The sequence below is a fragment of the Lichenostomus cassidix genome, chromosome 3, assembly GCF_008360975.1.
Source record: "Lichenostomus cassidix isolate B80296 chromosome 3, HeHo_3.0, whole genome shotgun sequence".
In the NCBI taxonomy this organism is placed as follows: Eukaryota; Metazoa; Chordata; class Aves; order Passeriformes; family Meliphagidae; genus Lichenostomus; species Lichenostomus cassidix.
In genome coordinates this window covers 51,165,558-51,178,196 of record NC_139483.1, presented here as the reverse complement: position 1 = coordinate 51,178,196, position 12,639 = coordinate 51,165,558, and the positions used below count along the sequence as shown (strand labels likewise).

The 12,639-nt window shown below is 41.1% G+C and overlaps 2 protein-coding genes across 3 annotated transcripts in view; one reads left to right on the top strand and one right to left on the bottom strand.

Annotated features, from left to right (window-relative positions):
• Positions 1-2,778, bottom strand: part of PEX3 (peroxisomal biogenesis factor 3) — an 18,421-nt gene extending 15,643 nt beyond the window's left edge. For both annotated transcript variants that reach the window (XM_085055730.1, XM_085055731.1), the window contains exon 1: positions 2,650-2,778. In XM_085055730.1, coding sequence (XP_084911856.1) covers positions 2,650-2,722 — 73 coding nt within the window. In that variant the 5' untranslated portion in view covers positions 2,723-2,778. The remainder of the gene's footprint in view (positions 1-2,649) is intronic.
• ADAT2 (adenosine deaminase tRNA specific 2) lies at positions 2,762-12,639 on the top strand. Its single transcript, XM_085055732.1, has 6 exons — positions 2,762-2,895; positions 3,083-3,187; positions 9,039-9,189; positions 9,729-9,835; positions 11,532-11,604; positions 11,720-12,639. The coding sequence occupies exons 1-6, from the start codon at positions 2,839-2,841 to the stop codon at positions 11,797-11,799; spliced, it is 573 nt and encodes a 190-aa protein (XP_084911858.1). The 5' UTR covers positions 2,762-2,838; the 3' UTR covers positions 11,800-12,639.

The following is a 12,639-nucleotide window of genomic DNA, read 5'->3' as shown; positions in this document are numbered from 1 at the left end:
TTAATCTCTGACCATGTGCCAGTTAAAGACTTAAAATCAATCAATCTTGTGATGTCCCATTTTCCTTATTATACCCTCCTTCCTGGAAAATGCAACTGCAACTCTTAAAAAAACACCAGAGAGATGTAGATTCCAGGCTCTGCTATTGAATCAGCAGATTTGGATGCTTTTCTTAAATCACTTAGCCACTTCCAAATATTCTGTCTTCAAGAAAAAGCAACGTGTAAAGTTGCATTCTAACTTTCAGTACTGTACCTGGCAGTATTTTCTGGGAATTCCACCACAGATCTTAGAATTCTGATTCACTGGTGGTGGCATTACCATAGCTTGTGGAGTTATTTTAAGGTCTGATCCATAACTATGCAGATGTCCAAAGCACTCAAGATTCAGCTGCTGAAAATTATAAAGCAGCACCCTGCAGTCAACCACTCCATCTCCCTGGCTGCCTTAAAATACCATGGTGCAAAGTTGCCACTGGTGGCATCCTGCTTGTGGAAGTCCTGATTTACTTCAGTCTCAAATACAAAAAAAGCAATTCTCTATAGAGTCCTCAAATACTACATGGCCTGAAGAAACAGATAATTGATCCTTGCTGCAGAAAATGACAGCATAGTTTAATATTTTTAGTCAGAAGTTGAAATGCTTGTTAGGGAAAAGCATCTAAGGGTTTTTTTGGTTTGGTAATTCTTTAAATGAATTTATTGTAGTCAATGATTACTATTTTAAGTGCAATTCATCCAGTCAGTAGCATTTTAGTGAAAGTGACACCGAGCTGTATATAAACAGCACCAATTATAAGGAAAAACCTGCAAATTCAGTTATGTTAGCTTGGTTTGCAAGCTGGCAGAAGGCTGTTTATACAAGAGGAATTTAACATTTTGAGCTACAAGGACTACTAGAGCCATAAGCTCCCAGATACCTGCTTTCCCACTTGGGAACTGATCCATGTTTACTTGATGAAACTAGGATGAGTGATTTTTTACTACTCCCATTTGTCCACCCACCACTCTCACCCAGACAGTTGAAGGGGAGGGGGAACATCCTCCAGGTGACAGCCTGGTGTATTAAAGTAAATCTGCTTCCTTAACATGGTGGGCTGCAAGTGTGGTGGTAAACATGACAGCGTGCTGCACTCACAGAGCCACAAAACCTGCAGGGGAGGGGGTGAACAGGAGGAGCAGTCTGACAAGTACTGCAGTAACATCACCCAACCTATTATCATGGATTAATTGGCACTCTTCGGAAAAACGCAAAGGAATTAATGATGAAAGAATGCAGACAACACAGGAACCAAGGCAAGCCAGAAGTAAATACAACTCACCTTCACGGGGGACCTCACCTGTACATATGACAAAACAGACTACAAAAGCCCTGTAGCCCTCAGAACATTCAACTGTCCAGGCAAGTTCCAGTTCTGTGTCATTTACATCAGATGTAAATACATCTGATAACTGAGTGTGCAGAGACACGGCTGTGCTTTTTGAGGAGTGTCTAATCTCCAGCTGCAAAGCTATGCACTTTATCATTAAACAGATTGATCCAGTGTGCTCTTTTAAATACAGTTTCAACTAAAAACAACCCTACAATAACTCCAAGGAAAAGTGGAGCTTACTAGACCATAATCACCCCACAGGTTAGACAAGAGCCTTAAGGGAGAAAGAAGCGCTTGAATAATTAATGCAAATCCTATGCAAAAACTACTGCAAAGTTTTGTGTCTGCAACTAATCTATGTTTGTCCAGAGAAGGGCAACGAAGCTGTTGAAGGGTCGGGAGCACATGTCCTATAAAGAGTGCCTGGCTGAGGGAGCTGGGGGTGTTTAGCCTGGAGAAAAGGAGGCTCAGGGGGAACCTTATCACTCCCTACAAATACCTGAAAGGAGGTTGTAGCCAGGTGGGGCTCGGCCTCTCCTCCAGACAACAAGTGACAGGACAAGAACATATAGTCTTAATGTGTGCTAGGGGAGTTTTCAAGTTGGACATTAGGAGGAATTTCTCCACAAAAAGAGTGATTAGACATTGGAACAGGCTGCCCAGGGAGGTGGTGGAGTCACTGTCCCTGGAGGTGTTTAAGGAGACTCTGGATGTGGCACTTAGTGCCATGGTCTAGTTGACAACGTGGTGTTCGGTCATAGGTTGGACTCGATGATCTCTTTTCCAGCCTAACCGATTATGTGAGATTTGACAATTCTCCTCAACGCACAAGCCACACGTAAAAGTGGAGGTTTTCAGACTCCATCCTAAAAACAACACGTGTCACCCACGCTTTGCGCGCTTGAACGATGTTTTAAAGCAACGCGATCACCCACCGTGAGAGCACCTGGGCAACCCAAGTCCCCGTCTTTTACGGCTAAAGAAACGAGACGCAGATTCCCCTCCCTGTCTCGGGGGAAAGTCCTGCAGGCACCCGCGCTCTGCGGGCGGCGGACAGCGGCAGCGTTCCGGTGTCACCAGCCGGCCGCAGCGGCCGCGGCCCGGGGCACAGCGCCTTTCCAGCCAGCGGGGTCCCGCCTGCCCACGGGGGGCTCGTCGGGCCCGGCCCAGCTCCGAGGGGCCCCCGCACGGGAGCCGGGAGAGCTCTGCGGGGAGGCCCCGCGGCCGGCGCCGCGTCCTCCCGTAGTATCGCCCCCGCCCCTCCGCCGGGCACTCACCGCCAAGGAAGGTGCCGAGGACGAGGCACTTCTTCTTGTGCCGCTTAAGGAAACTCCAGAGCGACCGGAGCATCCTGCCCGCCCGGCGCGGCCCGGCCCGGCCGCCCCTCGGGTCCCCGCGGCGGCGGAAGGGGCGGAGGCGGCGGCGGCACCGCCCGCGGTGCCCCGGAAACAGCGCCCGGGCCCGGCATGGCCGAGGGGGGCGAGGCGGCCGTGCTGGCCTGGATGGACCAGGCGCTCGACGTGGTCAGTGCGGGCCGGGGCTCGCTGTGCCGCGGGAAGCCGAGGGGAGCCCCGGGGCCCCTGGGGGCAGCGGGGAGGGACGGGGAAAGGGGGCAGCGGCAGCCTGTCCGCGCCTCCCGGTGCCGCAGGGCTGTCCCGTGCCGCGCGTGGTGAGTCCGTCTGTCCGTCCGTCTGTCTGTCTGTCCCGCAGGCTAGAGAGGCGCTGCAGAAAGGCGAGGTTCCCGTGGGCTGCCTGCTGGTCTACAACGGCGAGGTCATAGGCAGGGGCAGGAACGAGGTCAACGAGACGAAGAACGTGAGTTGAGGTCTGCCCGGGGACACCGTGGCTTTGCCCCCTGCCCTGCCCTGCCCTGCCCCGCGCTTGTCCCTGTGCTGTGTCTCAAACGTGCTCTCTTGGAGTCACCTGGCAGTTAAGAGCGAGCAAAGAGTGACCTGTGCAGCCTTTCCTGAAGTTCTGTCCATAGGCCGCATTGTTAGTAAACAAAAATATGTTGCCCATAAATTTTAGCCCGTTGCAACTTTAACCAATAAATTAGATACAAGATCTGAGGCTGAGAGATCCATTAATGCCAGCAGGGGTTTTGTACAAATTAATCTGATTGCAGGATCTGGCTGTAATTTATACTAGATGTCTCAAATCTGAAAACATAATAAAAAGTGAGAATTAATCTTTTAAGCTCAAAAATGTAAGAGTAAAGATGAATCATCATACTAATTTGTTCTGCAGGACAATCGATAATGTATTAAGAGGATTCTAATGCAGCTCTGAAAAAGCCAGATGACAGAGAAGTCAGGTATCTCATGTTACATCATTGTAAACACTGTGGAGAAGCAGACACTTCTTGGGAAAATCATGCCAGAGATACTAATATTGTGTAAAAATCACATGTTAATAAACAGTCAGAACATAACTGACCAATAACAAGAGAGACCAGTAACAAAATCAAAATTAACTTAAAAATATCAGGGAAGCTTTCAGGCATTTTTAGTGGCAGGGCTGTGTGAAGTTACATATTAAAGTGCAAGTAGTCTGATTTTAAAAAATTCAGCTGGATTTTGGAAACAGTAATCTGTTAATATATTTGAAAGCCAGGCTTTTTTGAATTGCTGTTTAGCTCAAGTTTCAGTTCTTTTGTGCCTTCATTTTCATAAATGTTTATATTATAGTGATTGGAAATGCTGGGTACTTAGTGCTTCTAAATTTTTTATCAGATACTTAATTGCTCCACATAGTCTAAAAGAAAATGTAAGCTTGAAATAAGTACTTGTTATGAAATGTGAATGCAGGAAATTGTTTTCAGTTTTTTCCTAATGACTTCTGGCATTATTTAGGGACCATCCTCGGGAACAAACAACCCTCTTGAACCATTGAGGCAGTTCCAGCAGACATCATAAATGTCAAGGTCTGTTTTAAAACTTAATTTCTTGTCCTACCTTACAGTGAAGGACTTCTCCAGAAAATCATTCCTCAGTCGGCTAAAAAATGTCTGGTTTCTAGTTTCAAAGTTTTATGTTCTGTTTATATCTCCCTGTTCTTGTGCCAGCATCATCCATTTTTTTACATCACTTGGATGTATTTAAAGTAGTGTTCCTTTTTGGCTTTTGTTTTTCCCAAGCCAGCTGTTTAATTTCCTCTCAGAAGACAGGCTTGCTTTCCGTGTTCATTATAATAATTCTTTTTTATAGCCATTCCAGCTTTGATTATTCTTTCTTGAATTCACTTCACCAGAACTCTGTACTTTATTCCAGGTGGACTTGTGCTTTGTTTGATAACAGTAATACTTCACATTCCCTGTGGAAGAAAGTCCATCCATCTTTTCTGGAGCTTCCTTGGTCTTCTATGCTGTTTTGTTATCCTTCATTTGTTATTTTGAAAGTTTTTTTACTCCCATCTGGAAGGCCATCCACCTCTTGAGTGACATTCTGACCCTGTCACTTGTCATGATGTCTTTCATCATACAAAAGACATCATTAGGTGTTTTCTGTAGGTGTTTTTCCAGTTAATGCCAGTGACACAACTGAAAATATTTAAGCAAAATGATCTTTGCATGTCTCTGCTAATTAGTTTCCTCTGGACAAATATTTCCCCTGTCAATGCAGTGTCTCTTCTTTTCTTGCTCACCTTACATTTCTTGCACTAGGCTGTTTTCCCCACTCACAATAATTTCACAGGTTGTGCTGTGCCAGATGCATTGTAGATGTCCAGAGAGACTGGTGTTTCTCTTGCCTAGAAAACACATTTGTCAAAGAAAGTTACTAGGTTAATTTAGTGTCAGCAATCTTACTGGTTTTTTTTGTTTCATTTGCCTTTTGTAAGGACTAGTCCTTACAATACCACCTTCAGAGTTTGTTATCTTGCCTGTTTTTCTGTTGAAACCCCCCTGGGTCTATAGGTGTCAGGATTGTGTGACACCTGCCCTTCCTGTTTTTCATTACAGTGACTCTGTTAGCTCTGATAGGCTTCAGTCATGCAATACTCTGCCTTAATGTGTTAAAACTTTGCTATCAGAATGGCACCCCCATGCATTTTTTCTTGGATTCTTGAGCATTTTTTGATGGCAACAACATATCAACTTGTGGATTTGCTCTTCATCCCTCTTCCCTGCCCTTGGCAATATTTTTAATTTTAAAGGCCTAATTCTCTGTCTCATATGCAGTAATTTGTGCTTTTTTGTGTTTACTCAGCCTTTTGACCACATTCTCTGCATTATTTTTTATTGAAAAGGCAAATTATTAATTTTCTTTTGGAATAATACTATCATTATATTTGAGCGTCATCTCAAGGTTGTGGTACTAGTGTTATCTCCTTTTTTCACGTGTTTTCTGTCCAGGTATTTTTACTTTTTGTGCCATTTATTTTGCAAGGCTGACATTCTGTATTTCTTCCTTTAGCCTTTGCTTTCTGACCTCCAAAATGCAGCTTTATAACATACTGACTTTTTTAACTTCTTGAAAACTTTCTTCCTGCTTTGAAAAAGTAATCATTTATCCAGTTAGTCCCTGCAATACTGCCTTTGGTCAGGAATCAACTTGTCTCTGAGCCTTGTGTGAAATAAATTCTGTCTTCTCCTTAAGCAGGTCCCTGCATCCTGTGATGCAATGGGCTGAAGTTAGGAGCAGGTAGTGTCTTCTTTATGACCTCTTTTATTATGTCCCTAAACTGCTCATTTTGGCAAAAAGATTTAGTTGCCAAAAGCTCTCCAGTGTTTTCAGGCTGTCTCCTTTCACCCTGCATACTTTGCTTTTGTCCACCATGTCCACAGCAGAGCACATTAATGTCAGAGATACTACTGCTTACTCTGTGGAAGTTATTTGCAAAATTATTGGTAATTGCATTCTTCTGGGAGAAGTGGCTTTTGGCAGAAGGGAGTTTATATGCAGCTGTGTTTGTGTTATCTTATTTTTTTAGGAGCATGGCTATGGCATCAGCATTTCAAAATAGTTAGACATGACATTACTTATCTTCATTGGGCAACAGTGCAACAAATGTCTGTGTAAGACATTGGTTTTCGACAGCCTGGTGATTCATTCACAAGCTTGTGCCAGTGCTGTGTTCCCTCTGGGAGCTCCTGCACTTGCTTGTTCACAGTCTTGCCTCAGACTAACCTGTAAATTGTCTCCCTTACAGCATATGTGACCCTTCCCAGCTAGAAATGTTTTTTTGGCATCTTTATTCCCATGTGTGATGCTATCATTCACTTCCCAGTAAAATGCTCTCTGTCTTAGGTCCTTGGTTGATACACAGAGACATCCCCTTTTTCTTTTTTCCTTTGTCCTGTTGGGTCATTGTGGCACATGTCTTGTAGGCACAGTATGTGGTCATTGAAAATGATGTATTGTTTGTGTAGTGAAGGCACAAGATAATACAGAACTTTGAGCTTTGGCCCCCTTTACTCTCACTTGTTACTCATGGTCTAAAATTTAGAAAGTGAGCTTTTTAGAGCAGTCATGATATCTGTGTGAAATATTTGCCACAGTTTAGGGCACTGTCAAGGCTTTTACCCCACTGAGTCAGCTTCAAATGATGTTTCCCTGGTACACCATTTGCCACTCTGTAATAATTCTCACTTTCTCTTGCTACTTTTAACCCGCTTTTCTTCTCTTGGCTTTAAAATAGTGTGTAATATTTGGCAAGTTAAGCTTATGAATTGAGTCAGGGATTCAAAATCAAAATAATCCATCTTGTATGTTAATTTACACACAGCAAGTCAAAGAAGGCTATCTAGTCATAGCTTAATATGAAACAAAATCTTAAGACAGACCTAGAAGGTCAGTTTTCCCCTCATATCTTCTCTTTAAGAAGGACTTTTAACAGGAGTGTAAGGAGGCAGCTCAAGGAACAAGAAGGGAGTATTGTAAACCTTACCTTTGCATATCCTTTCCACTTTAGAAAGTGAAAATCTTAGGGACTTCCAGAGTCCAGGACTATATCTGGATTATTGTTTCTGATAGAAGTCTGTGCACATATCCTCCATGAATTTGTCTAAACCTTTTTTGAACTCATTTATGTTTTTGGCTTCCAGAGCATCCTGTGGCAATGAGTTGCACAATTTAAATATGTGCTTTGTGAAAGAATACTTCCTTTTGTTTGTTTTATATCTGCTGCCTGATAATTTCATTGAGTACTCACTTGTTATGAGAAATAATAATTCACAGTTACAACTGCGATTTTTCCTCATTTTTCTTGATTATTTTAAAAACCTCTACTGTAGTCATCTTAACTTGGAAAACTAATGACTGTATCTGATGAGTTAAGAGCCACAGTCTAATTAGTCTGTAAATGGAGACTGTTCTGTAACTTGGATAATCCTTTCTTACCCTGAGGCGAATTTGTCTTGGTGTTGCCATGTCTTCATGACATGAGTTGACCAAACCTGTGTGTATTAAGATCTGGGTAGACTGCTGTGTAGTAATGTTCTGTAATCTTTTTTGTATAGCTGTCATGACCTGCAGCAGCTGCATGGCCTTTCTAGGAGTTTTAAAACAATTTTGAACAGTATTAAACGTAACAGTAAGTTATGAGTCCTTTGCCATGTATTGTAGAGCATCTCACTGTTATCACCACAGATCTTCAAAGTGCTAAAACATTAATCCAAGTTCATATTTAGAGAGGAAGTTATCTAGGGTCACACAAAGACACGTGAGGCAGAGGTACAAGTATAATTTGGATTGATTAAGTCTTAGTCTAATGCCTCTGCATAAAGCATCCTTATTTTTCAGAATAGATAGAAAATACTAACAGTCTTAATTCAAATAAGCATTAGGCTCTAACTGAAGAGTCCTTTCATATCTAGTACTTTCTGATATTTTTGCTGTGACATTTCATTGGCTTAACAGTGCTGCAGACATTTCAGAGCAGTACTGGGACATCACTGATTGTTTTGTTCTCTCTGCAGTTAAAGTCAACACTTCTGTTCAGGTTTTTGTGCCATAGGTACTGAGATAGTAATCATTCAGGTATCTTGGATTAAAAAAAAAAAAGAGAAATTAATATTCTTCTGCCTTTTTGTAACCAGTCATAATGCTGCAATCCCTGCTTGTTACTTGAAGGATTTACTGTATATGTATGTATTCCCAGGCAGCATTAAACCAGAGGCAAAGTGAAAATGTTGTGTGTACAAAGCATGCCAGGCAGTTGCAGAAACGTACTGAAATTATTGCATATTCACAGTATATTCATTCCCTTCGAGCACAGTAACATTGTCAGAGGGAGGAAGAGATACCAGGGAGGAGCACTTCATTAATATTTCCAGAGAAAGTAATCCAGCCTGTATTCTTGCACTTGGAAGCACAGTGGACTGTGGGCTACATCAGCTGTGCCAGTGGGCTTTGTGTGTCCCTTAAACCTCAAGTAGAGCTTTCATGTCTTGCCTCACTGTGGTGGCCTGACTGAGAAAGGAGAACATCTGAGCCTGCTCCTCTGCCTAGGAAAGAGTAGAAGAAAAAAATGGCACTTGTGGATCTTGTGTACTGCACACAGGAGGTTGAGGTTGAATATGTTCTTTCTTGGGCTGAGTATTTCTTCTGCAGTCTGGGCAGCATGAAATTTCTTTTGCAACTTGAATCAGCAAAGAGCATTACATTATTTCTATAATAAAAGCAAATAAACGCAAACTTTTAAGAAAATGCTTATTTTTATCTCCTAGGCTACTCGGCATGCAGAAATGGTGGCAATTGACCAGGTCCTTGACTGGTGCAAGCAACACAACAGGAATTATAAGGAAGTGTTTCCCCAGCTGGTGTTGTATGTAACTGTAGAGCCCTGTATCATGTGTGCAGCTGCCTTGCGCTTGATGAGTATCCTTTCCTGCTTACTCACCCCGGGAAACTCTGTGTCAAACCATTACTCTTTTGGCAGTGAGCACACAAAGAAAGGCTTGACAGTGTCAGGGAACAACGCCATGAGGGGTGGTTGGAGGGTCTGCACCCACCTCCATGGTGAATAGCGAGAGACTCAAGGATGAAAGAGATACCATGCAGTTAGGACAAATGACTGCTTCTCTTAGAGATGAAAAATGCATTTCAGAGTTACCTGTTAGTATGTAAAATGAGCTAAGTGCAGTTCAGTGTTTAGTTTTGAATGTTGTATCAGTCATTAAACCATGTATGCCCCTGCTTTGGGATTCATTCTTCTCCTTTTCTGAGGAAGGCTGGATGTGCATCTTCAGCCACACATCTCATATAATTCAAAAGTTCTGATTTTATGAGGGAGGATTGTAGCTCAAACTAATTTTGTTTGAAAAGTACAAGTACATTTTACAAAATTTAATGACTGCCTAAATCAGACTTCTGTACTTCCTGCTTGTTTTTCACTTAATACCTTGACTCACTCCCATAAATTCCACGGGTCGTATATGGCTGTCGAAATGAGCGATTTGGAGGCTGTGGCTCAGTTTTGAGCATCTCATCTGATGATATGGTGGACTCAGGAGACCCATTCGAAGTAAGCTGTAAAATGTTTCCCTTTGTTTTCCAGCTAGGGTTCTGTGCCTGGCTTCGTTACCAGGCTTTGAGAATGTTATGCATCACTGTAAGAGGACACAGATGGAAGATGATCAAAGTCAAGTAAACTTGGCTTAATAAGAAAATAATGTAAAAAAAAATTAGGTCCTAAAAGAAAAGGAAATTTAGGGAAAGCCCGATGACAGTCTTAAATTATTTAAAAGGATGTATCGAAGTGGGAGGGAAAGAATTATGCTTGGGGAACAAGGTAAGAATTAAATATATCTAAAATGTGTGTAATACTTAGAACAGTAAGTATATGCTGCAGGAAGAGATGAGGGAAAATTATTTTAAACTGCAGAATGTACAAACACATAATCAATAAAGATCAAATAACAGCAACTTACAAAATTAATGGGTTTTAGCTGAGCCACTGGAAATGACTGTATTTTTGCTTTCAGTCTTGTGTTTATGAGGTAAAATGTATTAGCTTAGGCTTGTTTCATGTAGCTCAAATCCCAAAATAAATCTGAACTGCAAAAGTAGCAGAGGAAATTCAGTTTAGGTATCAGGAGACTTTCTGAACAGTGGGGATGCTGAAAGACAGAACAGTGTCGGGTGATTGAGGCATCTTTGTCGTGTGAGAAAGGTTGGACAAGCATTCAGTGGAAGTAGAATGTATAAAAATCTAGGTGCTTTACAGCCTGATACTGCTATACCTATGTACACATACATTCATGTAGAGAGTATTTATAGCCTTTTATTTATTACATTATACAGAGTTCTACATGATCCTGCCTTTTACAATCATACTGATTAGGGTTCCTGGAGTTCTCTTCCACACTTCACATTAATGATTTAATGAATATAAAAAACAAGTAATGTCTTTCAGCATTGTAAATAAGCACTGAAGGCTCAAGGCTCAAAGAATTTCAGTCAGCAAGACAATACTGTTTGGCACTCCAGTGTAAACATATTAGACATCTTTCTGTCAGGGTGTCAGTGAGACTAACATCTCAATTAATTGGTATAGGCAGTACTGGAAGAGTGTTCATTTGCTAACACTGGTATGTGGTACTTAATTTTTTTATATGTTCAGAAGACAGAAAGGAGAAGGCTCTTGATACTATGCATCCTTTGTTTCTGTAGGCAACTGCAGTGGGATGTATAGGAGTAATTAATTATTTTCTAGTGTGAGTGGAGAATTATTTAGTGTGAGTGACATTTAAATGCTTTGCCCTTAGTGTTCGTGGCCTAGAAAAGTACTGTAGAAGGACCAAAAATATCTGAAATGTGACTGTTAGAAATAAAGAATAGATATGTGGATGAGTGTTTTCTGTCAGGAATCTCATCTACAAAACCTAAGTGTATGTCTCTTACGTTTCCAAGTGCATGAGGAGTATGTGAGGTTGGAAACATGTTATTAAGAAAGAAATTGTAGATTGCATAAAAATTTTACATAATTTGCTAAGAAAGTTTGTTTTGCCTAACTTTAAATTATTAGGGAAATTATGTACTCTACTAAACCTCAACATAGTATTTTTAAAATGTATTAGGTATTAAACCTAAAGGAAATGTTTTTACCCCTAAGTTGACGGCACAGTTATTTAAAATTATTCTGTACTCAAGACATTATTGTGAAGCATGGCATATGTTATTCTCAGATGTGCTTGCTAACATCATTCTAATTTGAACAGTGCTCTTCTGGCTATCGTGCTGAAGAAGCAGTGGAATTGCTAAAAGCTTTCTACAGACAAGAAAATCCCAATGGTAGGTTTTACATTAATGCATCCATTTTGATCCCAACGTAATTTAAAAGAATGTTGGCACTGGAATTACTGTAATTCATGTCTGATGATTCTTCTCCTTTCCTGTTTCTTGGCAGCACCAAAATCAAAAGTACGGAAAAAGGATCGTCCTCAGAAGCCCTGCACTGATGGGGGAGACAAACTTACCCAAGATTGATATGTGAAGGTTTCTTCAGCATCCTACTTTTTTAAAATGTGCAGTTCAATCAAACTATGTTTGATTTTCTGTACAGAGTTTTTACTAATAGGATACTTAGTACCTGCTTCTGTGTTTCTATGTTTATGATTTCTTGTTATCATAATGACAAAATAAAAGAAAAAGTGGCTGTTTTTTAGAAAGAGGAAAATCTGTGGTTCAAGATCACTTGTTTACAGACAGACAGATCCATTAAAATGATGCTTTTGTACAGCATATTCTAGAATATTTTTTCCTTCTGTCTGTGGAGAAGCATCTTGCTTTTCAACAGCAAATGTTAGCTTAGGCAAGTAAGTAAACTCTCTTGGAAGGTTACATTTGTAAGTCCTTGACAGTCCATGTGTGCATATTTATTCAAAAGGCATATATAGGAATTATACAGCCCTTGAAGACTTAAGACCATGGTAAATGTTTCTTCATTTTTTTTACACTTCCTCTAGCACAAGCCAGATTTTCAGACATAATTTCTGACAGTCACATAGCTGTGCAGACAGGGGCATACACACCATCATGTGTCTCAGTTTGTGTATGCTGTTGCTTAATAAGGATAAGCAAACATCACTTGGCTGCACAGCATCTTCATACAAAGTTGTGGAGAAACTCTCCAGAATTCTCTTTAGACTGTCCATTCCTCTTATGAATGCTAGTACAAGAAATCGTTTATTTTTAAGAATCCACTAAGAAGTTGAAGCTGTTCTCAGCTATTAATTTACAATAACTGAGATGGGCAGATACAAGTGAAAACCAGGAAATGAAGGTGGTAATAATATGAATAAAATATATTTAAGATATTTATCTTTT

Bases quoted from the DNA above. Each gene is read 5' to 3' on its own strand.
- ADAT2 (XM_085055732.1), top strand. From the start codon at position 2,839: ATGGCCGAGGGGGGCGAGGCGGCCGTGCTGGCCTGGATGGACCAGGCG. The intron at 9,190-9,728 runs GTATCCTTTCCT...ACTCACTCCCAT, and splicing joins AGCTGCCTTGCGCTTGATGA to AAATTCCACGGGTCGTATAT. The intron at 9,836-11,531 runs GTAAGCTGTAAA...TAATTTGAACAG, and splicing joins ACTCAGGAGACCCATTCGAA to TGCTCTTCTGGCTATCGTGC.